Source organism: Gopherus flavomarginatus, chromosome 9, assembly GCF_025201925.1.
Source record: "Gopherus flavomarginatus isolate rGopFla2 chromosome 9, rGopFla2.mat.asm, whole genome shotgun sequence".
NCBI lineage: Eukaryota > Metazoa > Chordata > Testudines > Testudinidae > Gopherus > Gopherus flavomarginatus.
In genome coordinates, this window is record NC_066625.1 from 90,361,328 (window position 1) to 90,386,684 (window position 25,357).

A 25,357-nucleotide genomic window follows, 5' to 3' on the forward strand; every position below is an offset into this window, starting at 1 on the left:
GAGGACCAGATGCTAACTGTAAAATATCAGGACCACTGCAGGGGGAGCACCTTTTTAATTGTTACACTCACCCGTCCAGGTCTTCAGCGGAAGGTCCTTAAGTTGCTGACGGTGTTCGGCAGAGGGCAATAAGTCTTGCCACCAAAGACAGAAGCACCCACTGCTGAAACGCCGCCAAAGACCATCAGCAACTGATGTAGCTGCGCCGCTGTAGCATGTCTGGGGAAGACACTCTAGGCCGATGGGGGAGAGCTCTCCCGTTGGCATAATTACTCCACCTCCATGAGAGGCAGAAGCTGTGTCAGCAGGAGGGCATCTCCTGCCAATATAGCACTAGCTAGGTTGCTGTAACCTGCATTGTTCAGGGAGTGGCTTTTTCACATCCTTGAACAATGTACTTTATATCAACATAAGCAATAGTGTAGACCTGCCCTCAGGCCTGGTCTTCACTAAAAAGTTAGTGTGACCTAGCTACATCATTCAGGGGTGTGGAAAATCCACACCCAAGTGATGTAGTTAAGCCAACCTAATCCCCGGCATAGAAAGTACTAGGTTGACTGAAAAATTCTTACATTGGCCTAGGTACTTGCCTCTTGGGTAGGCAGATTACCTATGCCAACAGGAGACCCCCTCATGTCAACATAGGTAGTGTCTACATTCAACTGCTACAGCCGTGCCATTGCAGGGTTTCAAGCATAGACAAGCCTCCAGTCTGAAATGAAAATTCTCAGACAGATGTTAGGTGGTATGATTCCACATATTGAAAAAGGAGCAGTTGAAAATATTGCATAGAATTTAACAATCTGATTTTATTATTTCCCCGGTCACCAAAGGCAGCCGTCTAGTGGGTAGAGTACATACTCAAGGAGGAACTATCATGTTGTAGGACTGGCTCTGCTACCGACTCCCTCTGTGACCCCATTCACCCACCAAGAAAAGAACATGTGGGGGCAACACTTCCCTGCCTCACAACTTTTGCAAGGACTACTTTGTTTATAAAAGCTCCTTATGAATGTTAACTATGTAATTTAGAGAAGAGTTCAAACTGGAAGCACTTTGCCAATCCTAGTCAAAAAGCTCAGATAAACAATACTATGTGCTTACTGAGTAAGCATGCAGAAGAGTTACCAATGATATTTACAATGAGTTTTTGCTTACCAGTTGATTTAATTTGTTTCTTTTGGAGCTCCTGAAATCCATAAGTAATTTATTGAAATAAACACTCCTTCCACTAAGCTTCTCAATTATAATCCACCTCTAAAGATGTATTAGAATCTACAGTATTCCCTACAACATGCATATCTTGTCTAACGGTGTTGCATGTTTCTGATTTAAACTAAACACTTGATGACAGGAGTCATCTTCCTCCATTTGTGCCATCTCAAGTACCAGGACAGCACTCATGCTAAATCTGCTTAATTGAATAAGAAGAACAAAGAGATAGAGTGTTTATTTTTTGATTGTGCAGAAGGTTAGTATATCAGCCACAACATATTACAGCAGTGTTTGTTTTCTTTTTAAAAAAAAAATTCTTGTCTGTCTCGACAGAAGACAACATGGTGGACCCACATTAGCCCAGCATTTCTCACATGTGGCCACCAGGGGCTTTTCTTGCAGCTACAGCCTGCTGGACTGGGGCGGGGCGGGGCAGGGGTGGTGGTAAAGTAGCAGCCGCTCCCTTCCCTGTTGGTCCTGGATGTACCACCTTGGTGTTGGTTGCTGGCCACCAGCAGGGGTTGGACCCTGCCCTCCTCTGGAAAGAGAACACTGGAGGAGCAGGCAGCCCATGATTTTCCCCACCTTCCCAGGGTCGGTGAGCCACGAGGCTTCAGGCCCCAGCCCCCGGCCATGGGGCTTCAGGCCTCAGCCCCCTGCTGCTTCCCTGGCCCCCCACCCACCCATCCCCACAGTCTCTGGCCTCCGCTGCCTCCCCTAACCCCTCATCCAGGGCTTAATTTGTCCCTAGGCTTACCAGAGCTGAGTAAGTTTGCTGTGAAAAGTGAGACTTGTATGTTTGTTAATATCACTTTTCACAACAGACTTACTAGCTAGCAGTAAATAATTACAATGATTTGGACATGTGTATGTGCATTTGTTTTTCCTAAAGCTAATTACCATTATACTCATTCATAAGCCGAATATTTTTGGTAAAAAAGTGACACAAAGAGCTGGGGTTGTCTTATAAAATGGTCAACACCAAAATTTGATTTTAAAAACTCTAAGGAATCATTGAACTGAATATCTAATACATTGTTGTTTTGTTTACCTGAAGCATCTGCAGGCATAGAGCCCCTCAGCTCCCGCACCACTTCCTGCAGCTCCCACTGGCTGGGAATGGTGAACTGCGGACAAAGAGAGCTGAGGGGCTCCATGCCTGCAAACACACCAGGTAAACAAAACGTCCAGACCTGCCAGCAGCTTATCCTGACAGGCCAAGCGCCAAAATTCGCCAGCCCCTGAAATAAAGGGTTGGCTTATGAAAGGGTCATACAGTTTTTGCTATTTTTACCTAACCATCTTGGGGGGTCAGCTTATAAACGAACGGGCTAATGAACGAGTATATACAGTAAGTATTTTAGGAAAAAGTGTGAGAGTGGCCACCAATGGCCTCACTCTGAGACCACCAAAAAATTTGTCCTGAGAACCCCAGCTTTAGCCTGTGTCTACCCTGAACTTTTCCTCAGATTTCTTACCCCTGGCAGCAACAATGGGAGCACTAGTGTTGAATGCTCATGAGCATTTTAATCACCATTTTTTCAAGACATGCTTTCAACAAGCAGGGTTAGACAACACAAAAGGTTAAAAAAATTTGAGGTGAAGATATATTTACCATTGAAATAAACTGACATTGGAGGCCAGGGCATAGGCACTTGTGAGCCAGATCTAATGCTGCTGCAGCCAGCGTGAATGCTGGACACAAACCCCAGGAAAGGCACGGCACTCACGAGGCTTGGAACAGCCAAGCACCCATGTGGGGTGCAGGAGGTGCCAATCACAGCAGGCCTGGAGGGTTATTCCATCTCCACCTCCTGCATGGGGAGCTGCTGTTCGTTTCTCACCCACAGTCCCGGCTCCAGCATATGCGGGTCATAAGTCCATTTAGGGAAGATGCGCTTGTACAGATTCAGCAGCACTGTGTCCTGGGATTTCAGCTGCCCACCAAAATGACACTTCATGTGACCATGAGTCCCTAGCGGCTCTGTGATGTGTCCTCTGCGGCCCCACTTGGTCCTCAGCTCCACCGGCTTAAACCATAGCACATCCTCTCTGTTAAAGAACATGCACCGCACTATAGCCGTCTTGCTGAAGATCTTGAAAGGGTGACCACTGAGCACCAGTTGCTTGATGATGATTCTGTCTGGATCCACTGAGAGCAGAAAGCCTGTGGTGACGAGGTTGTGATGGCCAGCTCCTTACCTACACTCTAGCGCTCAAAGAGAACAGCAGCAGAAACTTGAATTTAAAAAGGCCACAGAGAACAAGGTTTTGCCCAAACTAAAAACATGATTTTCAAGCATGGTTCTACCGTTTATTTTTTCACTCCACAATGGCAGAAATAAACCATGCTATAACACATTATTGTTATACTCATGTATTAAACGTAGTTATTTTTATAGTGTAGACAGGGCCTCAGATAGATGCATGTCATTGCTAATTGACTAGCTAATCCAGAGGGTTACAACACACTCCAGTTCTGATAAGAATACAAGAGTGATTGCACTCAGTCATTTTACTATCAGCCGTGGATAAAGAGGCGTTCCATTCCTTACATAAAGAAATGTGGAGGAAAAGTCATTTATATAATAGAGTACAGCAACATCCTCAGAACTTGCTTTACACACATATAACTTTAGGAACATTTAGCTATCACTAACTACAGAGGTTGCTCAGACTACAGTTTAATAATGTGTTATTTGGATTAATGCACAAAAAGGTACTGCTTGGAAACCTATTTTAGTACAAATAGGTTTGTGAAAGAGCCCATCTTAATTTCGGACAATAGCCACCATAACAAAATCTTTGGCACAGACTTGAGAACCGCTCCCTCCAGACCTCCTTCAGGATTCTGCTTATTCTGGATATTTAAATATGCAGATGAGGAGAGAGCCATTTTTAAAATGTCAGCCTAAAACCATCAGCCAGCAAATTTTTAAATTAACAGTCTATCCCCCAGCCCATTCATTTTGCATCATCAAAACACCATGAGCTGCTTACTGTTTTTCAGTGCATCAAAAAGCTTGTTCTAAGAATAAACATTTTAATTATACACAAAGCTTTTTGTGATTTTTTTTTAATAAAACGAAAGTCAATCTGTACAAGCATCCAATCACTAGTTGTTCTAACTTTTCAGTTCAGCTTTCAGGAACACAGGTTTTTTTAAAACACACATATGCCTGACAGAAGTATGAGAATTATTCACGATACAGTATCAATTAACTAAAACTAGGATAACAGAGGAGCTATTTCCCATTTTAATCTAGTGAAGGATGATCAGCCCTGGTTCAGTTTTGAGTATCACCTTTGGGATAAGAAACCACATCTTACAAAAAAGAGAATTATATTTTGACAAGTATATGTATGACAAGCTTCACCGCTCTATTCCATTTTGGAGTAAACATGCCACAATTTCTCAGAAATTATCAGAACCAATGATCAATAACAAAACTGTAGGCACTTAATTCTTAGCAGTACATATAGTAAGATCTGTGATAGTGTTTGGACAACTGGATTAAAGGTTGACAGGAGTTTACCATATCAGATTGGACCACACATCCACTTATTCCAGTATTCTGCGTCTAGCAATGACCCATGCCTAATGATTCTGAGGACGACAAAAAAGGCTCAGTGCACTAAGACAATAGTGGAGTTACATAGCAAGGTGGCTATTTTTTTCCTGACTCCTCTAGACAAGCACACACAAAAAAAACACACTTATCTCATTTTGGACAGCGATTCTGTCAGTGGTCATATAATTATCCATCCACTTCTTTTTCAACATTCTATGCAGAATATAAATCTTGATCACCCTCAGTAATGAATTCTCAGACTGTGCAATATAACAAAGTAACATTTCTTTTTGTAACATTTCTTTTTCGTGTTCTGAACATAGTTTAATTTTGATTATTTCTCCCCCCCCCCGCCACAAAAAATGTTTTCTCCAGTGTTACAGAATGAGTTGAAGTAATTTGTTTTTAATATGCCCTTTATTTGGAATCTCTCAGAGTCCCCTCAAATTCTTCTCCTTTAAATAATGTAGGTTATTGAAATTTCATATGTGCAGATTTCAATAGTTTCTAATCATCTTTGATGTCCTCTGCTAGACATTCTCAGCCTCCACTAAATCTTTCAAGTGCAGCAGATAACTGGAACCAGATGTGGACATACCACCACTCAATGATATAATTTAAATAGTTTATCTTAAACACGTCCAAGCATCCTGTATGTTCTTAACTGCCATTGCACGATGTCAGTGACCTTTCCAAAGGATCTCCTACAGCTTTTCTCCCCTGAAACTCCAGAGCCCATCAGTATACATGTGAAGGTTATGCTATTTTTGTCAACAAGCATTACTTTACATTTGTACAAGTTAAGTTGCATTTGCCATCCACACTGCCCTATTGGGCAATGTGTTTAAAGCTTCTGTTTTTAAATTCATTTTTAGGAAGCTGTCCACTCATTTCTAGCGTATCAATACAGATTATTTAGAATTGACAGGCATGTGGAAGTGTTTCCAAAAATACAATGCTAAAGGGATATTTAAGTCAGCCCTGTTGAGATTTTCAATAAATATTAGTTTTCCACCTAGAATATAGTGGCTAGGTCTCAATATATCACACTATTTTAGATTTAGCCACAAAATAAAGTAAGTTTTACAAGACTGAACAAAAATATTTAATGAAGCATTATAAATATATGAATTGTGGAACTAAATCTGCAGTATAACATAATAGCAAAAGATAGCCTTAATGTATTGGGAAGACATATAAACAATACTGACCAGATCTGATGCAGATGGCACAACTACTAGAAAGACAAGTTGCTAGTGGCTATAGTCCTTCTAAACTACATGATTTAACGAAAAAAATCATTTGTCTGACAAACCACTTCTGAAACTGCATACTAAAGTATTCAGATTCTGCCTCAGTCAACAGATGCTAAAATAATAAAAAAAAAATTCACAGAGCCTATGCAAGAGATTGCTGTATTTAAAGTGAGAAATTATAAGACAAAAGTAGACTGGAGGACTGTGACGTCAAAGCTTGCTCCATTCTTTCCATTATGAAAGACATTAAATTATTACACTAGCGCAGTAACATTCCTCCTTGTTTCCTACCCACTACCCAGTCCTCCCACTTTATTCCTCTCTTTTCCCTCCCACACTAAGCTTTATGACTACCATGCTCCTCCTTATTCCTTCTAACCAACCTCCTTCAGATTCCACTCATTAACAATCCCCTCACCTTTCTTCTCAGAGTGTTGTGCACAGTCCTAGTGAGAAATATGACATGCACATGTGCTTATATTTGTAGAGCATGCTAACATCATAAAATCTGTGTATGATGCTGTAATAACTATTAGCATATGAGAACAAGAAATCTGAATACCAGAAAAAACTTTCAATCCCAAACTTTGACAAATAAAGAAACTTGATGGAATGAACTAATACACAATCTCTTTATCACCTGTAATTCAGAGATGATTCAGCAGCCATTGCTGTTTTCTTGATACACAACAATCTTTTTCATTTAATTTGTTCCAAAGTGAGGATGAGTATCTTCACTGAACACCTAGTGTAACTTGCAAGAATGCAGTACCTCAACAGTAACTGGACCACCCAAAGACATTTACAGCATCAGTACATGTTGGAATCTCAAGAATGTAGAATATTTAGGGCTGAATGCTGCTGTGACCACCTCTAACATGAGCAACTGACATCTATAAGGTGACATACATCTTGAGACTATTGATGAATAAGGCACTTTTCTTGATAAGAGGTGGCAGAGGGTGCACTAAGCCCTCAATTTATGTAGAATTTAGCTTTCTATTTTAAGAAGTTTCTAGACCCTACAGTTGCAAAGTTAACCTCCCAAATGTGAAACACAGCAGCACTGTTCACCTGCATCTGATCTGAGACCATTCATGTGACTGAATGGGCTGCTGAAAGCTTTCCCAAGCAGCAACAGCATCAAGAAGTTAACAAGACTAGATAATATCAGTTATTCAAAACATTGTAGACAGCAGAGGAATTGACACTAATTCTGTCAATTTCACTCTGCTACTGCTTGAGAAAGCTATGAAAAGCACCAGAGCCAATGCAGAAGCTACTTATGAAGAACTACCTTCCAAAAATATAGAAGCTGTGGGAGAATTTTCCTGGAGAAAAAGGCTCAGGAAACAAGGGGTTTGAAAAGAAGTACCTTTCTGCCTTCCAGGGGCTAGATAAGGGGGTGGGAGCTTAGAATTTATTGGACACCTACTAGACAAAATCTTAAAAAAAAAAAAAGAGAGAGCTCCCAAGATGGATCCTGGGACAGCATCTCAGCAGGATTCCCACTATCTTCCCTCCCACAGCAGTTAGGAACAGGGCCTGGAATTCTCCAAGGCATTTCCCTTTACTTGTATTAACAGCCACCCACACAAAGTTTTTCCATAGTAAACTTGCAAGCTAAAGTTTGGTATGTACCTGGTAAATATTTCAAGGTCTGATTATCTCAAAATTACACACCAACAATAACTAGTACCCACAACACACCTCAATTTTGTGGAATACTGACACCCAGCAAAAACTCATGCTGTATACCATATCATTAGCTTCTCCTCCCATCTACATTTGACAATGAACTTCATTGCTGCATGCCAATAGCCATTTCACATCACTCAGTTCCTTCTCAGAAAGTTAGTTTCTGCTCAGTTGTGATCCTCAAAGTTTCAAAATCTCAGCAAAAGCAATTTACTGTCATACATAAAAATCTCAACTTTACAAAAATATCTTGTTGAGGTAAATGAATCACATTTATTTGAATTGGGAGAGTACTTGACCAAAATCCTGTCCCTTCATATTTTCCCTCAAAATCAGTTACTGAATACCAATGTTGTGATTTACTAAAGCATTTCTTAACATTTAAGTATCACCATGTTAAACTTGCTCTGAAAAAGCAAAGAATACTACTGTAACAAATGACTTCTGATGACTACCAATAGACAGTGCAAGTCTATACACTATACGCCAAGCTTAAAGACATTTCTGAGCTTATTTATTTTGTAACAACGTTAAACGCGGTACTGTGATACAGAGAAGAATTAGCATTATACCAAACAAGCTTCCAGAGCACTGTTCTACAAACATGAGGGCTGTATTTCAGAGTACTTCTATGCCTCTTTCCAATAAGCCACATTTCCAAGTGTATAGTAGAACACACTCAAATTTCCTGAGATAAAAACCCATTTACAGTGCATGTATGCTGTTTAAAAAACTATCTAGTGATTTTTAAGAGAAGTGACAGAATACAACAGGCTGAGAGCTGGGGTGGACAGGGAATTCCATCACACACACCCCCACAGCCCAGCCCTCCCCGTGGTGCCCCACAACCCACACTCCTCCTGCCAAGCCCCAGCACAGCCCTCTCCCCATTGCCCCGCAACCCCCCACACAGCCCAGCCCCCCCCCCAGCTTCGCTGCAAGTCTCCCGTAACATCCCCACAGCCCAGCACAGCCCTCCCCTAACTGGCCTGTGAGCCCCCCATGCTCCTCCACCCAAGCCCCAGCACAGTCCTCCCCCCACTGCCCCGCGACCCCCCCACAGCCCAGCACAGCCCTCCCTCCACTGCCCCGTGACCCCCCCAGCAACCGACCCCACACTGCCCCACGACCCCCCCACAGCCCAGCACAACCCTCCCCCCACTGCCCTCCCCTCACTGGCCCACAACCCCCACCCCCACAGCCCAGCACTGGCCCGCAACCTCGCCCCACAGTCCAGCACAGCCCTCTCCACACTGCCAAGCGACCCCCCCACAGCCCAGCATAGCCCTCCCCCCACTGCCCCGAGACCCCTCCGACAGCCAAGCACAGCCCTCCCCCCACTGCCCCGAGACCCCTCCGACAGCCCAGCACAGCCCTCCCCCCACTGCCCCGAGACCCCCCCACAGCCCAGCACAGCCCTCCCCCCACTGCCCCCGACCCCCCCACAGCCCAGCACAGCCCTCCCCCCACTGCCCCCGACCCCCCCACAGCCCAGCACAGCCCTCCCCCCACTGCCTCGCGACCCCCCCACAGCCCAGCACAGCCCTCCCCCCACTGCCCCGCGACCCCCCCACAGCCCAGCACAGCCCTCCCCCCACTGCCCCGAGACCCCTCCGACAGCCCAGCACAGCCCTCCCTCCACTGCCCCGTGACCTCCCAGCAACCGACCCCCCACTGCCCCGTGACCCCCCCACAGCCCAGCACAGCCCTCCCCCCACTGCTCCGTGACACCCCCCCCCCATTGCCCCGCGACCCAGCCTCCCCCGTCACAGTCCAACCCTCGGCCCGCGCAGCCCCCCGCTCAGGTCACGGCCCCCACGCGCCCACGGGGGGGGGAAGGCTCCGCCCGCCGGGACTCACCGCGCCCCCGCCCACCGACACTTCGTGCTGCTTCTTCAGCCGGGACTTGAGGCTCTTCATGGCGCGGCCGCCACTCGCTCTGCCGCCCAGCGGGCCGGAGCCAGACTCGGCGGCTGCAGCGGGGCCGCCCCTCCGCCCGCCGCACCCAATCACCGGCCGCCGGCGCGGGCGCGCTCGCCAATGGGAACGGAGCTCGGAGCTCGGGGGCGGGACTTCCCCTTGGAAAAAGCGTCGGCGAGCCTCACCTGGGCGGGGGCGGGGGCGGGGGCGGGGCTGCGCACCTGGTGGCTCAGAGCCCCGCCCCCTGGGCAGCAACCGGCGCAGGGCCGAGAGCGGCCGCCAGGGGGCCCTCGCAGCAGCTCCGCAGCACTCACGGGGGGGCTGCTCCCTGCAGTACCTGGGGGGAGGGGTATAGATATATATATAGGCCCAACAGCCCCTCTGCACAGGGCCTGCATGGGGTGCCCAGCAGCCCCCACCCCAGAAACCCCCTTGCAGGGGGTACGTCCTAGACACGCCCACCCCAGAATTACCCTTTGTGCCTGGGGGCAGCTCTGCCAGCATCACACCCCCACGGGCTCGGAGCTTGGCATGGGGGGCTGGGGCATAGGGGAGAGCTCAGCTCTGGTACACTCATAACCCCCCTTGCTGCCAAGGCCTTTGTATGGTCAAGGAAGTCAATAAGCAGCGAGAGGCATAAAAAATGAGGGTTCTCCCTGATTCAAGGCTGATTCCTTTAAACTCAGCTTTGTGCTCTTGCAAGGCCGACTGAGGACAGCAGGAGCCTTTCCAATGACGTTCCAGGGAAGCCAATCAGGGCAAAAATGAGCCATAATTTGCCTAAAATAACAAGCCGAAAAACAGCACTACCACCCAAGAATCCTAAACATGATGAAAGAGAACACTGGGTCCCCACCCACCCCCTTTACATTTAGTTCCTCAGAAACAGAATCAGGAAGGGTGTTTTGGGGCAGGTTTTTCTGGCTGGCGAAGCTTTGTTCAGCATGAAGTCTATTTCACATCTCTCTCAACCCATCACACCGGGTAGGACTGTGCCAACTATAACAATTGTGATTGATGTTCACTTTTGTAAAACCTTGGTCATACCAAATAGAAATGTGGGGTCTGGCTCAACCTGACAGTGCCCTGTTAGATAGATTGACAGTATAGTGTGTGACAACCCTCGCTGCTCCCAAAATCTCCCAAACCGTTTCTTAATCCATTTGAATACACCTTTTATTCTATTACTCAGATATCTTCACAGATAGTCAATCTGTTTGTGCCAAACAAGCATTTGCTTGGCTAAAAGAGTAGGTGATTGTCTTTGCAGATCCTTATATACAAATGAATTAACGTTTTACTCAACTGGGTTAAAGAACCCAGAGAATTTTGGAAGAGTGACGCCCACACATTGGACGTGTATTGATTGTATGCTGTTTTAGGTTAGAGCAGGGGTCGGCAACCTTTCAGAAGTGGTGTACCAAGTCATTATTCACTCCGATTTAAGGTTTCGTGTGCCAGTAATACATTTTAACATTTTTAGAGAGTCTCTTTCTATGAGTCTATAATATATAACTAAACGATTGTTGTATGTAAAGTAAATAAGGTTTTTTAAATGTTTAAGAAGCTTCATTTAAAATTAAATTAAAATACAGAGCCCTCCAGGACCCCAGTAGCATGAGTGCCACTGCAAATCAGCTTGTGTGCCGCCTTTGGGTTAGAGGAGCACAATCTTCAGGAGACACACCCGACATATGTAGCAGCATCCTATTCAATGAAATAAAGCTTTGCCACTTTTTTGGCAACATTATTGAAAGGCAATTCTAATGTTCACGTCTAGCCCTATCTTACAGGAATCCACTCCAGACTTTGTACAAAGTTTAAACTCCTCTTGGAACATGAGCACTTCAGGCCAAACGGCAGATTTTCAGTCTTTGCCTTTCTTCTTAGGCACTCACAGTTTCTCCTCACCCCTGTCCCTGTCCCTTTCTTTTAGAAACCAACATTCTGTCTTTTATGGACACCTCTAGTCCTTTGCTGCCTGAGATTGTCACAAACACAAAGACCCTGCTTTTCTTCATTGCCACTCTGTGAGTCAGCCAGCCAAAGGCACTTGTGCAATAAAAGAGCCATAGCTTTCCTTTGTACTCTTGTCTGCACAGACATTTCCCATGGCTGCTACCATCAGTCATGATGGTCTCGGTGTTGCAAGCTACAGGCTGCTGCCAGTTTTAAGCACCTCATCTCACCCTGCTCACAACACGTCTACATTTGATGTGATGGTAAAAATGCCAGCAGCAACTGACAGCCCTTCTGTACTAGAGCTCCCAATGTTGCTACGTCAGTGGAAATGAAAAGATATCAACAGTAATGGAATAATGTTACGGTGATGAAGGCCATGTAAGTACAGTACCTGCATAAACAGACAATGAAAAAGAGCCCTCATGGTCACTCTTGAATCCAATCTTCCACTGCGTGCAGCCTAGTCTCAAACTAGCAAAATTTCTGACCCATGCTAAAATGCGTCAGAATAAATCAAGCAGCTTTTGAGTTGTTGTATAAAACACTTCCAAGAGGCTGATCTGAGAAACAGATGGATTCTCAGTCCCAAACTCACAAGATTTTTAGCTTCGGAAGTGTCAGTGCTACAAAATAGCAAAAACAAAATTTATACTGACATTTAGGGCCAGGCTAACTCTTAGGAAGGCCCCTCCCACTGACACAACTTTATTCCATTTCAGTGGAGTTATTTCTGAGTCACAGCGGTCTACAGGAGGCCATGTTAAAACAAATATATAAGTACTAGGGCTGTTGTTTAATCATAGTTAACTCACGCGTAGTAACTCAAAAAATTAATCACGATTAATCACAGTTTAAACTGCACTGTTAGACAATAGAATACCAGCTGAAATGTATTAAATATTTTGGATGTTTTTCTACATTTCATATATATTGTATTCGGTGTTGTAACTGAAATCAAAGTGTATACTATTTTTATTACAAATATTTAAACTCTAAAAATGATGAACAAAAGAAAAAGTATTTTTCAAAAGCAACAGAGTCCTGTGGCACCTTTAAGACTAACAGATGTATTGGAGCATAAGCTTTCGTGGGTGAATACCCACTTCGTCAGACGCATGTAATGAAAATTCCCAGAGGCAGGGATAAGTATTTTTCAGTCCACCTCATACAAGTACTGAAGTGCAATCTCTTTGTCGTGAAAGTGCAATTTACAAATGTAGATTTTATTTTGTTACATAACTGCACTCAAAAACAAAACAATGTAAAACTTCAGAGCCTACAAGTCCACTCAGTCCTACTTCTTGTTCAGCCAATCACTAAGACAAACAAGTTTGCTTACGCTTACAGGAGATAATGCTGCCCGCTTCTTATTTACAATGTCACCTGAAAGTGAGAACAGGCATTTGCATGGCATTTTTGTAGCTGGCACTGCAAGGTATTTATGTGCCCAATATGCTAAACATTTGTATGCCCCTTTATGCTTTCTATCTCTGCAACCTATTGACTTATCATGCGGTGAACTCTTGCTTTCACTCTATCAGCAGGTCCATCTCTATCACCTAACACCCAGCTGCTTTGAGAAGCACTTTAAGAACATAAGAATGGCCCTACTGGGTCAGATCAAGGGTCCATCTAGCCCAGTATCCTGTCTTCCGACAGTGGCCAGTGCCTGGTGCCCCAGAGGGAATGAACAGAACACGTAATCATCAAGTGATCCATCCTCTGTTGCTCATTCCCAGCATCCTGGCTAATAACCATTGATGGACCAATCCTCCACAAATTTATCTAGTTCTTTTTTGAACCCAGTTATGGTCTTGGCATTCAAAACATCCTCTGGCAAGGAGTTCCACAGGTTGACTGTGCGTCGTGTGAAGAAATACTTCCTTGTATTTCACACACTCTCCTCAACCACCCCTTACAAGCTCCCATCCAGAACACAGAAAGCCACCACCCTGTCCTCCACCCAGTCCCTCCTCAGAACTCACTTCTGCTGGAATGCAGACCGTAGAGTACAACCTGCTAATAGCTGGGCAAATGGAGAGCTGTGATCACTACCAACGGGCGGAGACCAATCGAAGATTGCACATTTTATTATATTTGTTATCCAGTCCTCCTCACTCCATCCTCCTTGTGTTTTTCCTCCACCTGTGTCCTCTGGTCTTTCACACTGTAAGTTCTTTGGGACAGCAGCTAACACAGTGAGGCCTTTACTGCTATATAAATGATAAATAACAATCTTGTGTAACTTATGCCTTGTCTACACTAGCAAACCTATCTGCTGCTGACAACAGTTGCCAGCCATGGGAATTGCTGAGCTGGTACTGAACACTGGGTCACAGTTTTGGGGTAACTGCACTTCTAACCCCTTCGTGGCTCCCCCACTCAGGTCTCAGGCCTCTTTCTCAGGGTGAAAACTCATGTCCCTCTCCCTCCAGAGCATGAATTTAGTCTGCAATTCCTTTTTTAATTCACTGTGACTGTCCCAGCAGGTCTAACTTTAGCCCAGCACCTGCAGCTCTGCTCTCTCCCAGAAGCTAGGATAGGGGGACCAGTGACTACTAGACCTCACAAAGCATCAGACATTTATTTAAGACAAAAGCATTACAGAGAAAACACATCATGAAACAATTAACGGTCAGCACACATGCTAGCTTAGTGGGTGTCACTCATCTGCCACATGGAGACCCTAGAAGGTTTCAAAAGACCTTCAAATCCTTCCAGCAGGATTTTGCCCTCTGGATTAAAGTCTCCTCTCAATTCATGGATGGAGGGAGGGCCACTTTTGAGACAGTTTAGGCTGACTGTATACCATTCCTTCGTTGTCTGCTGTCTCTTGAACCCGGCCAAAGCTAGTCTATACAATTCCACCAGGGGGTGGTACTTCTGTAGAGCGGTTTACCTGCCTGGGATTTCTTGCATTAATTAACCCCTCACTGAGTGAGTTAGTTAGTTTCTGCAGTAAGCTATGTAATGGTAACCCTCCTCCGCTGAGCCAGCAATGCTTAGCTCACAACAATACAGAGACAAGGTGGGTGAGATGATATCTTCTGGGTCTGTTGATGAGAGAGACAAGCTTTCAGTCTACAGAGAGTTCCTCGTCAGGTCTGGAAGAAGAGCATTACTAACAAATTAGCATTATATCACTCCAGCTGAACAAGAGCATGCTGCTGTGCAGTGGTGGATAATGCATGGGCCCACAAGGCCCATGCCCCCTAGAGGCCCCAGCTAATTTGAGGGGGCTCCAGAAGCTCCACAACCTGTGTAGAAGTAGGGGGCCACTGGTGCCAGAACTGAGGCCCTGCCCCCACTACTTCTCCTCTTCCCTAAGACCCTGCCCCCAGTCTAGGCCAGAAGCCAGAGCCGAGCCATGGTAAGAGTTGCCCAGGGAGTCTGGGCCGCTGTGGGGAGCCCCAGACTCTCCATGTGTCCTGCGCAGGAGGCTGAGGGGCCCGAGATCAGCCCCTGGCCTGTGTACCCCCTCCCCAGGGCACAGTGCCCAGAGCAGCTGGAGGGTCTGGGGCTCCCCACAGTGGCCCATTTACCATGTGGCTTTTACCATGGCCTGGCCAGGAGGCCGGGCCTCAGGGGAAGAGGAGGATCAGGGGTGGGGCCCCGTGGCAAAACAGGGCTAAGGTCTACTTCACGCCCCCTCCGCAAAGAGGCTGACACCACTAGCAGAGACTGTGCTTCATGGCAGATGATCTTATCAGCTCCGTGGTCATGAAGCGCAGACCCTGTGGCTGACACTCCACATCTGCCCAAGGCTACTACACCCATGTTAAAAAGTGGGTGGCACTCCTGGTCCTCTTGGGCTCCCAGAATGTGGGGGACCCCAATGTGTGCCTCCAGATTTACAGCCATTTTCAATACTACTGTGCCTGTGATGTTCTTAGACACCCATTTAGGGGCCATGTTGAGGCATGCCTCAACCAACCATGGGTTTCTGCTCTTGAGGAAGGCACACAAGGAAATAATGACCAAGCAAACCAGGGAGCTGGGTGGCACTACGCTCACCCACTGAACCAGGAGGCTGGGAGAGGGAAAGGGTGTTAATGTGTCTAGCTGCTATAGTGACTGACCTTGGGGGGAGGAGAGGAGGAGGAGAGGGCTTCCACTCTAAAGTTACCTCTCCCCATTTCATTGTCCATGTAAACGCACCTTCCAGCCACTGGGCATGCAGAAAGAAGCACAAAGAAACACAAAGAAGGTGATGGAAATGATACATAAGAATGTCCATACTGGGTCAGACCAAAAGTCCATCTAGCCCAGTATTCTGTCTACCGACAGTGGCCAATGCCAGGTGCCCCAGATGGAATGAACAGAACAAGTAATCATCAAGTGATCTATTCCCAGCACATTCCCAGCTTCTGACAAACAGATGCTAGGGACACCATCCCTGTCCATCTTGGCTAATAGCCACTGATGGACATATCCTTCTTTTTTGAACCCTGTTATAGTCTTGGCCTTCACAACATCCTCTGGCAAGGAGTTCCACAAGTTGACTGTGTGTTGTATGAAGAAATACTTTCTTTTTGTTTGTTTTAAACCTGATGGTCCCTAATGTGTGTGTTCCCCACACCTTTCACAGCTGATTGTTACCTACCCTTTCATTGTGCACCTCAACCACGTTCAGTTCTGTGTTCTCAGATGAGTGGGAACATGTTTTGATGAACATCACCACATGGACTGTGCTCACAGACCCTTCTCCAGGACCAGCTTTGCTCAATGTTGACCTGTGGAAAGGCAAGCTATGAGCCAGCTTCCACAGAACTTTATCTGGCAAAAGCAGGGCTATAGTTTCTTATTATTATCATTACATGCATATCACTGTAGCGTCTAGAAGACACAACCAAGAATGGGGCCGTAGTGTGGCAGGCACTGTACCTAGCCAGAGCAGGAGACAGTCCCTGCCTCAAAGAGCCTCCAGAGCCCAACAGACAAAGCGGGGAAGGGGAAAGAGGCACAGAGATGGCAATTGTCTTGTCCACGGTAGGTCAGGGCTGAGAATAGAACCCAGCTCTCGTGGTTCCTGGGCCAGTGCATCATGGTGTGATACTGTTCATGCTAAATAAGAGGAAAACTACCTACAGGTAAACCCCATTCTTTAGGGAACAGGATTCCACCCCCCCCCCCCCCCGCCCACACACACACACACATCGGCTGCTGGTTTGCAAAAAGTGCTGACTATCAGCAATCTGTTAAAAGAAATTTAGAGTTTGTCTTTGTACAAAATTGCAGCTGATTATCTGCATACAGCCTGCAGCCTTCTCCACAGAAAAATGTATCTTAATTCACGCTCAACTCCTGGATCAGAATGCATTGTGGGACATGGCAGAGCCAGACCTAGAAATGAGTGCGAGCGCACCACCCTCACAAATTGACATATCTATTAGAAAATCAACACAACTAATCAGTTTCTGGCTCCCGGCGCAGACAAAGGCAGAGGTCTCTGCTACCAGCAATAACACAGACCAGCTTCTATCAGACACTGACAGCCCTGTAACATGGGAATGTTTTCTGACGGGCTGCCACACTGGAAGCTGTTTGTGACACAGTTGTTCTCAGGCAAGAAAAACATTGATGCACTCCACTCAAGCTCCACCCACACGTAACACCAGCCTGAGATGCCCAGCACATTGGACTGTGTGCATCTGCATAACATGATCCTCCTTCTTTCTTGCATGCTCCGAGCAGAAGTTAACAGTGATGTTTATACTAGCATCAATAGGCTCCAGAATTAACAACTCTCACAGTCATTGTCTCAGGCTCTTTGTAAAAAGCATTGTGCTGGCCTCCAGCTAGTTCACATTTTGATAGTTTTCGTCACACTCATTCCGAAGATTTTAAAGAGAAGCTTAGAATCCGGAGTGCAAGATAATGGGCACCAAGGAAGAGAATTGATTTGCCAACCCTCCATCAACTGGCCCAGTTTGTTCCTCGCCTTTATAAATGTTTAGTGTTCTGGATAATGCAATTTGGACTATATCTAAGCCTGATTCAACTACGCATAGCAATTGCTTCCTCTCACTATAAACCTTTGCCTGGAGACCATGATTTTGACTTCATACATCAGATGCAGGGGAATTAGTTTTTTAGCTCTTGTCCCAAGTTTACTGGGTAGTAACTCAAGCATGAGTAGGCACTGAACTACGTGATGATGGAGCGCTGGTAACCGCCAATCCATAAATACCATAGCTAATTTTATACCTGCTCTAATTCTTCCATGCTAGGCATTCAGGTCAGATATATGATGACCTAAAATTATAGCAGATTGCAGACATGATATTTATCATGTTAAAAGTAGAAATATGCCAATGGATGCAATGTCCCTATCCCTTTTCCCTGGCCTATTTCTACATGGGGTTAGCGGTAACATACCAGACAGAGCTACAGTACATCTACTACTTTTTCCATTAAACAGTATTTTGTTACATTACTGATGCAGTATAATACAAATAAGACATGGCACAGGGCTTTGTAACCTGAGCTGGTGCACTCTGTGACACACTGCATCAGAAATTTGAGGACTGCTTCTTAAAGAGCTTTGGGCCAGTTTAGGGATCAAAATACCCACACTACCTAGAGTATAAGTGTCAGCTGGATGGAACCCCAATGTGGGCTGCTGCTCAAGTTTAGAAAGCAGGTGGCAGCTGAAAGAGACTGGAGGACGGAGGCCAAAATCTAGAGGAAAGAATCTGAAGAAGTCTGGTCAGCTAGACTCTGACTCATGTTTATTTGATTTTTTCCCATACGTCTAAAAGCAGAGGACTATTGGTAAGAGCTGGAGACAGGCATATTGTGCCCCCAGCCCTGCTCTGAAGTGTTTACTACTGCCCGGTCACTCTTCAGCTTCTCCGGCGGGGCAAACTGTGCAAAGTGCATTTAGTTGTGGGTGGTTGGGAACTGCCAAACTTAGTAAAGGCAAACTAGGCTACTGCAAAACACAGGTCTGGAGAGGGAAAAGGGATATGACCTTCTAGATAGAGCACGGAACTGGGACTCAGGACCCTTGGCTCTGACACTGACCTACAGGGTGACCTTAGGCTAGTCACTGCCCCGTCCTGTGCCTCAGTTTCCTTGTCTGTAAAATGGAGATAATAATAATGACCTCCTTGTAAAGTGCTTTGAAAGCAATGAAAAGAGTCATCTGTTACTGTTTTTAAAAACTGTCTTTATTTAGCGAGTGTTAACAGGTTTACAAATCCTAGCCATGTAAATATCAGCGACAATACAATGATCATTACACCAGTGAGTTTTCCTTCTAGAGGAACATTCCACAATACTATAATCATAAGAACATAAGAACATAAGAACGGCCATACCAGATCAGACCAAAGGTCTATCCAGGGCCGTAGCAACAAAGAACGTGGCCCCCTCCGAACATATGTCTGGGGCCCCTTACAATGCAGAAACTGGAATGTGGTATTTATTTTATACAATATACAGGGTTCATATTATGTATACATAGGCCTACAGTGTACATGTATTCCGTATTTACGCAAAGCGCTTCTTTCGAGCCTTGTTCTCTGCAAATTGGTTAATCAATGCATCATAGTCCAGAGATCTGGCAATCTTGTTTTTGATTGAGATAACTGCAAGCGCAGAAAGCCTGTCATCTGTCATGGTTGAGTGCAGGATATTCTTGATCAGTTTCATTCTGCTGAAGCTCCTTTCAGCACCAGCGACAGTAACTGGTGTGGTCAGAAGAATTCTGATACAAATGCAAAGATTCGGAAATATCTCCTGAAGGCTGTTCTTGTATGTGTACGTTAAATAATTGTTTGCCGTGACAAGTCCTCTCTCTTTCTCGATGACATAAATAAAACGATTCCATTCCATTATGAGTTCGTTGGCATCAATGTCTCCCATTTTTCTTTCAAAATTTTTGCTGTGATTCTCCAGTTCATTTTCTCTGTGACACTGCTTCAGGCTGTTAGCGTTGTACAGAAATCCAAACAACTTATGCCACTCCACGAGTTGGTCAAATCGCGACGAAACAGAAGATATGGCCTGATCAGTGAGAACAAGAAAGAACTGCGATTTGAATTTTTCTTCGGCAGAAAGACGACTCAAATCATCAGCACATTCGTAATCAAACATTCTCTTCTTATGTCGCACCCTGGTTTCTGGAAACACCTGCTCAATACCCATATGCTCTGCTATTTCACGTGCATTTGTGACCACAGAGTTATATCCTGTATTTCGATAGTCTTCCAAAAACTTTGTTGTAGCACCGACTTCTGCCTGCAGTACGTCAATTGAGACATCTGGTGACTGAATTAATTTGCTGGTTTTATTGACGTGAAATAGTATATCGTACCACGTGTACACAGTCAGAACAAAAGGCCACATAGTAACATGGTCTAAAAGTGCACCGGCTTCTGTTGCTGTATTGCCATCTTTCTTTTCAAGCGCATATTCTCGCAAAGATGACAAAGCATTGCACAATTCTTCAAGGTGACAACGCAATGGCTTCACAGCATCAATTCTCGACTCCCAACGAGTGTCCGATAACCCTTTAACAGATATTGGCATATATTCTTGAAGTATATCCCAACGTGAAGGTGAAGAAGAAAAGATAATGTATATTCTGTTAATCAGACCGAAAAAGTCAATGGGCTTATATTTCGATGACTTTGCCGCGTCTGAGATCACAAGATTCCAAGTGTGAGCTCCACATGGTACATACAAGGCATGGTCATTTATTTCTAGCATGCGGGCTTGAATTCCTTTATTCTTTCCTCTCATATTTGCCCCGTTATCATAAGCTTGGCCTCTCATGTCAGCAATGTCTATTCCTAAGTTGTTTGCCTTTTCAAGAAACGCTTCCAATAAGCCCTCACCAGTTGTATCATGAACATTAAAAAAACCAACAAACGCTTCACGAATATTGACACCATCTTCACCGTTGCATTCAACAAAGCGTAACACCACAGACATCTTTTCTTCATGTGACACGTCAGGAGTACAGTCCAAAATAACTGAATAATATTTTGCTTTTTTAAGCTGCGCTATGTTGGCCTCTTGAATGTTACTGGCAACAAGTTGAATCAGCTCGTTTTGGATCTGTGGACTGAGGTACTGAACATGTGTCTCTGCCTTCTTAATCCTCTGTAAAAGTTCGCTGAGGACAGTATCATACTTTGCAAGCAATTCAAACAGTCCCAAAAAGTTGCCATTCGAAGGATCGCCGAGCTTTTCATTACTTCCTCGAAATGCCAAGTTTCTTTCGGACAAGAAAATAATGACATCAACCGTGCGTTTGACAACATTTCTCCAGAAATCTCTTTCTTTCAGAAAAGCCTGCAATTCGAGTTGGTCAATAGATGTATGGTTTATTATGCCTGACCGAAGGTCAAACCATTTCACCATACAGTTTTGATGACCTTTGCCTGTTTCATGCTGCTGAAGTCTTTTTGACAGTGCTTTCCAAGCAGATGTTCCACGACGTAGCGGTGTGTCGCCAGTGCCAAATAATTTACAACAAAAACAAAAAATGGCATCTTTCTGAACTGAGTACATTAACCATGAACGTCTTATTTTCTCGCCATTTGCCATGGTTCGATAGAAATGAGTACTTGTGAACCTCCGTCTTTCCTCATTAAATGGAAATTCGTAACTTTCATTCTGTTGCGGTGGGCCACGTGCAACAATGTCACACACTTGCCTGTCCGATATTATAGACGGCCAATCTCCTGGATCATCAGTCAGTGGTTCAGATTCAGATACTTCTTTCCCGGCAGCAGCTGGAATATCTGTCACAGTTTGTTTGGTAGAACAACTGGCTTCACCTTCGACCTCACTTGAAGCACTTCTGGATACTTCTGGATATGATTCGTCGCTGCTAGCGCTGTCCATTTCATGTGCTTGTACCTGTATGTTGGATTGCAGCACAAAATACGTTGGCAACTTTGGAATTTTCTCAAATTCCTTCTCGGCATCTTTTGCTGCCTTTTGTTTACTAGCTCCGCTCTTATACATTCTCTTAGACATCACAAAGCACGCTTCTGCATTGGAAATGATAAAAAAACTAAACAACTAAATTAATAACATTTATCCGCCAACCGCCATTATGAACGCAGATACACATTCTTTGAATGGGTCCAACTAAAATTCGAAACTGACCGACAGAAAACTGATGTAGCCAATAGCATTATGATGTATCATATGACTTCACGGTTTTGTCAGTAAAACCGACATGGATTGTGCAATAGCGTCAATAAATGTCACTTACCTAGTTATACCTTACATTTTTTTTGCCACTTTTAGGGGCCCCCTTCCTTGCGGGGCCCCCTCCTGTCGGAGGGTACAGAGAGCGCTCGCTACACCTCTGGGTCTATCTAGCCCAGTATCTGTCTACTGACAGTGGCCAATGCCAGGTGCCCCAGAGGGAGTGAAGCTAACAGGCAATGATCAAGTGATCCCTCTCCTGCCATCCATCTCCACCCTCTGACAAACAGAGGCTAGGGACACCATTCCTTACCCATCCTGGCTAATAGCCATTTATGGACTTAACCACAATGAATTTATCCAGTTCCTTTTTAAACATTGTTATTGTCCCAGCCTTCACAACCTCCTCAGGTAAGGAGTTCCACAAGTTGACTGTGTGCTGTGTGAAGAAGAACTTCCTTTTATTTGTTTTAAACCTGCTGCCTATTAATTTCATTTGGTGACCCCTAGTTCTTGTATCAGACCCCTAGTTCTTGGATTAATGACCCCTAGTTTTTGTCATTGACTCTCGCTAGTTCTCAGGGTGTTTCCATGTCGCAGAGTGAGCATCTTTACACTGCAAGGTATTATTACACGGCCACTTCGCATATTTCTTCCTGTGCCCCATTCACGCTCACATGCAGGCCCTTCACCTTCACCAATCGCCAGCCGAAGTCAGCCACCCACACACACCATGAGATGGATTTAAAAAAATAATGAGAATTTAAAACCTAATAAATTTCAGCTGCTTATTATTTGCCTTCTGGAGTTTTGAGCTTTTCTTTATGCTGCTTCCAGGACACGTTTTTACAGCTTTTCTCTGGAGGGCTAGAATTTAGTTTTAACAAAAAATGAATGGGGAGCGTCTGATATATCACCTGCCTCCAGGAACTTTCTGGAAAACCACCCAAATATCATGAGACTTGTAGTAAGATGGCGGGTGAGAGCTGGCAGTACCACCTTCCTTGGGTGCCCCCGTGAACAAAGCAGCAGGTCACACACTTTCTGACAAGTTTGGGACACTCACAGTCACTGCTCCCAGGCCCTTCAGTTTCACAGAGAGGTGAACTCACCATGGTCTACTCTTGGCTTGACCTAGGCTGTTTGGAAAAACTCCAGTGCCTATTTCTCACCGTGTTTTTACCTTGGGATAACTTATGCGTGGGAGTGACCCTGATGTAAAAAACACGCCTTATTTAGCAGGGAAGACAAGGCCTGAGAGTAAGCAACAGGTGAGCACTGCGTAGGCACCCAGCAGCCTGTGGTGAAGTCAGGTGGAAGAAGGAGGAGTTCGGACTGCCCAGGCATTTCCTCCCAAGTTTCTCCCCAAGGCTGAAGCTGTGTGTGGGACAGAGACTCCTCAGTGACGGCCAAGCTGTCTCAGCATGTTTGGGGTGGGGGTTGAGGGGCCAGCCCTGAGCCAGGGTGGTGGCAAAGTAGGACACAGAGACAGACAGGGTTGGGACTGAGGCATGTTTCAGGTGAGGCCCTGAAGGTGAGACAGTCTATGGAACTGCTTGATTGGCTTGGGTATCTAGGGTGAACATAGGACTCTGCCCTTCACTCATGCTCTCAATGAGGCCTGGGCCTGGTGTACACTGAGGAGTTTCTGGAGCTCCCTCACTGAGGCCTTTCCCGCCACCCTGACATCTCATCCTGCTCAGAGCAGCTGCAGCAGCAGAGCGGTGGGAAAGGCAGGAGACTTGCAGAAAATCCTCCGTGAGGGTCCCAATTCTCCTTGGATGGCTTGAGAGCCAGGAAAGTATGTCACCTAGCAACAGTCATGCAAAGGGTAACAGACTGCTACAAACATTTGATTTTGTTTAAGAAATAAAACAGCAGGTTTGAATCCCCTAAAACGCATCAGCTGTGTCTGGTATTTTCTATACAGTTTCCCTTGACTTTTTGTAAAGTTGTCCATAGTTTTCTCACAATGTTGGTGGGCCCTCAATGATACAACAGTACAAATAAGAGTAATATTAAATGTTCTGCACTTTTATAGTACCTGATACTGAGGGATTGCAAAGTGCTCTGGGACCATTAGGGAACAGAGTCTTTCAACATGACTGGGAAAACAGGTAAATATTATCATCCTCTTCCATTTTGCAAATGGGGAAACTGAGGCAAAGTGACTAGCCCAAGGTCACCCGGGAAGGTCTGCAGTAGAGCTGGGAAGATAAGCCAGGTCTCCTGAATCCCAGCCAAATGCTTTAACGAGACCATCCTTCCCGTGTGATTTAATGGAATTAAATGGGGAGGGAATGAGGAGCAAATCCAAACAAAGTTGCTCTCTGTCCAGAGAAGAAGTAAATGTTCGTCTCCTCTGCACTGTGTGTGTGCGGAGGGGGGGGTGTGGAGATGGAGAAGCTTTTCCGAATTTAGGGAGGGAATTTCAAAAGCACAAATGCCAGCCAGTTGTCTTATTGTCACGTGTGCCTTTGGAAATCTCCTTCTTCATTTCTATTTTTGATGAATTCCCACAAACTCTGCAGGGCAGGGACCATGCGTTCATGTATGCACAAGACCTAACATAATGGGGGGTCGCTCCTGTCTCAGGCTTCATGGTGCAAATATTTAATGATAAATATAACAATAATAATGACATATGCACCCGAATAATTTTTTGTTTTATTAACTTCTGCACCATCAGAAAAGGGAAAAAAGGTCCTCAGCTATCAATTGCTGTTTATTCATAATTTAGGAAAGTCTAGATTCAAACAGGTTCATAAAATAATATTTGATAAACAATTCTTAATAATAATTTTAATGTTTCATTTTAAAGCCTCATTGAGAATTACAGCACATCAAATTCTCTGCAAAGCCATTCACATACGCACACCTCTTAATCCTGAAGTGATATTTTTTAACAGTTACTTTCCTTTTCAGTAAATGTAGATGATTAAAGATGGGGTTTTCCCTAACTGTTTCCTGGGGTGAGAGGGTGGAAGAAGTCACTGATTAGTGACAGGCAGTTCAAACTGAATCCTTCTGCACCCCCACGCATGAGAGCTGGACTGGATGGGACACACTGCCATACTTCTATAAGAAAAGGCTACCATGTACCATTGCAATGGGCTGGAGCAGCTTTGTGAGCATGTTCAATGGCTAATGGGGACCCACTGTCCTAGCCGATCCTCCCCTGACATTGCTCTTGGTTACTAGCCCACCAGAGGCTCACCTAAGTGGGAGCCTGAAGAAGAGCTCTGTGGAGCTGTCTCTCTTTCACCTGCAGAAATGGGTCCAACACAAGCTATCACCTGGCCCAGCTTGCCTGTGTCCCGGCATCCCCGGCTACCACAGCACTGTCAACAAAAAGTTAAAATTAACAAGAGCCACTTTGCTCCCGGAGCCCTGCACAACTCTGAAATGCAGGGTTTGGGCAGGGTGTCCATCCGTCTCTGGCATGAGCCATAAGGCACGCAAATCCCTAATGCGGCTGCAGCTTGCAGGGGAAGAGCAGTCTCTCATGACCTGTCACTAAGGCAACGTCTCCCTTTGGGAGTCAGTGTCCACAATATTCATTTC

General features: G+C 45.2%; 1 protein-coding gene across 1 annotated transcript in view; it reads right to left on the bottom strand.

Annotated features, from left to right (window-relative positions):
* The window catches only part of UACA (uveal autoantigen with coiled-coil domains and ankyrin repeats), a 68,342-nt gene extending 58,625 nt beyond the window's left edge, over nt 1-9,717 (bottom strand). The window contains exon 1 of the mRNA XM_050968923.1: nt 9,602-9,717. Coding sequence (XP_050824880.1) covers nt 9,602-9,661 — 60 coding nt within the window. The 5' untranslated portion in view covers nt 9,662-9,717. The remainder of the gene's footprint in view (nt 1-9,601) is intronic.
* Between the last annotated feature and the right edge of the window lie 15,640 nt (nt 9,718-25,357).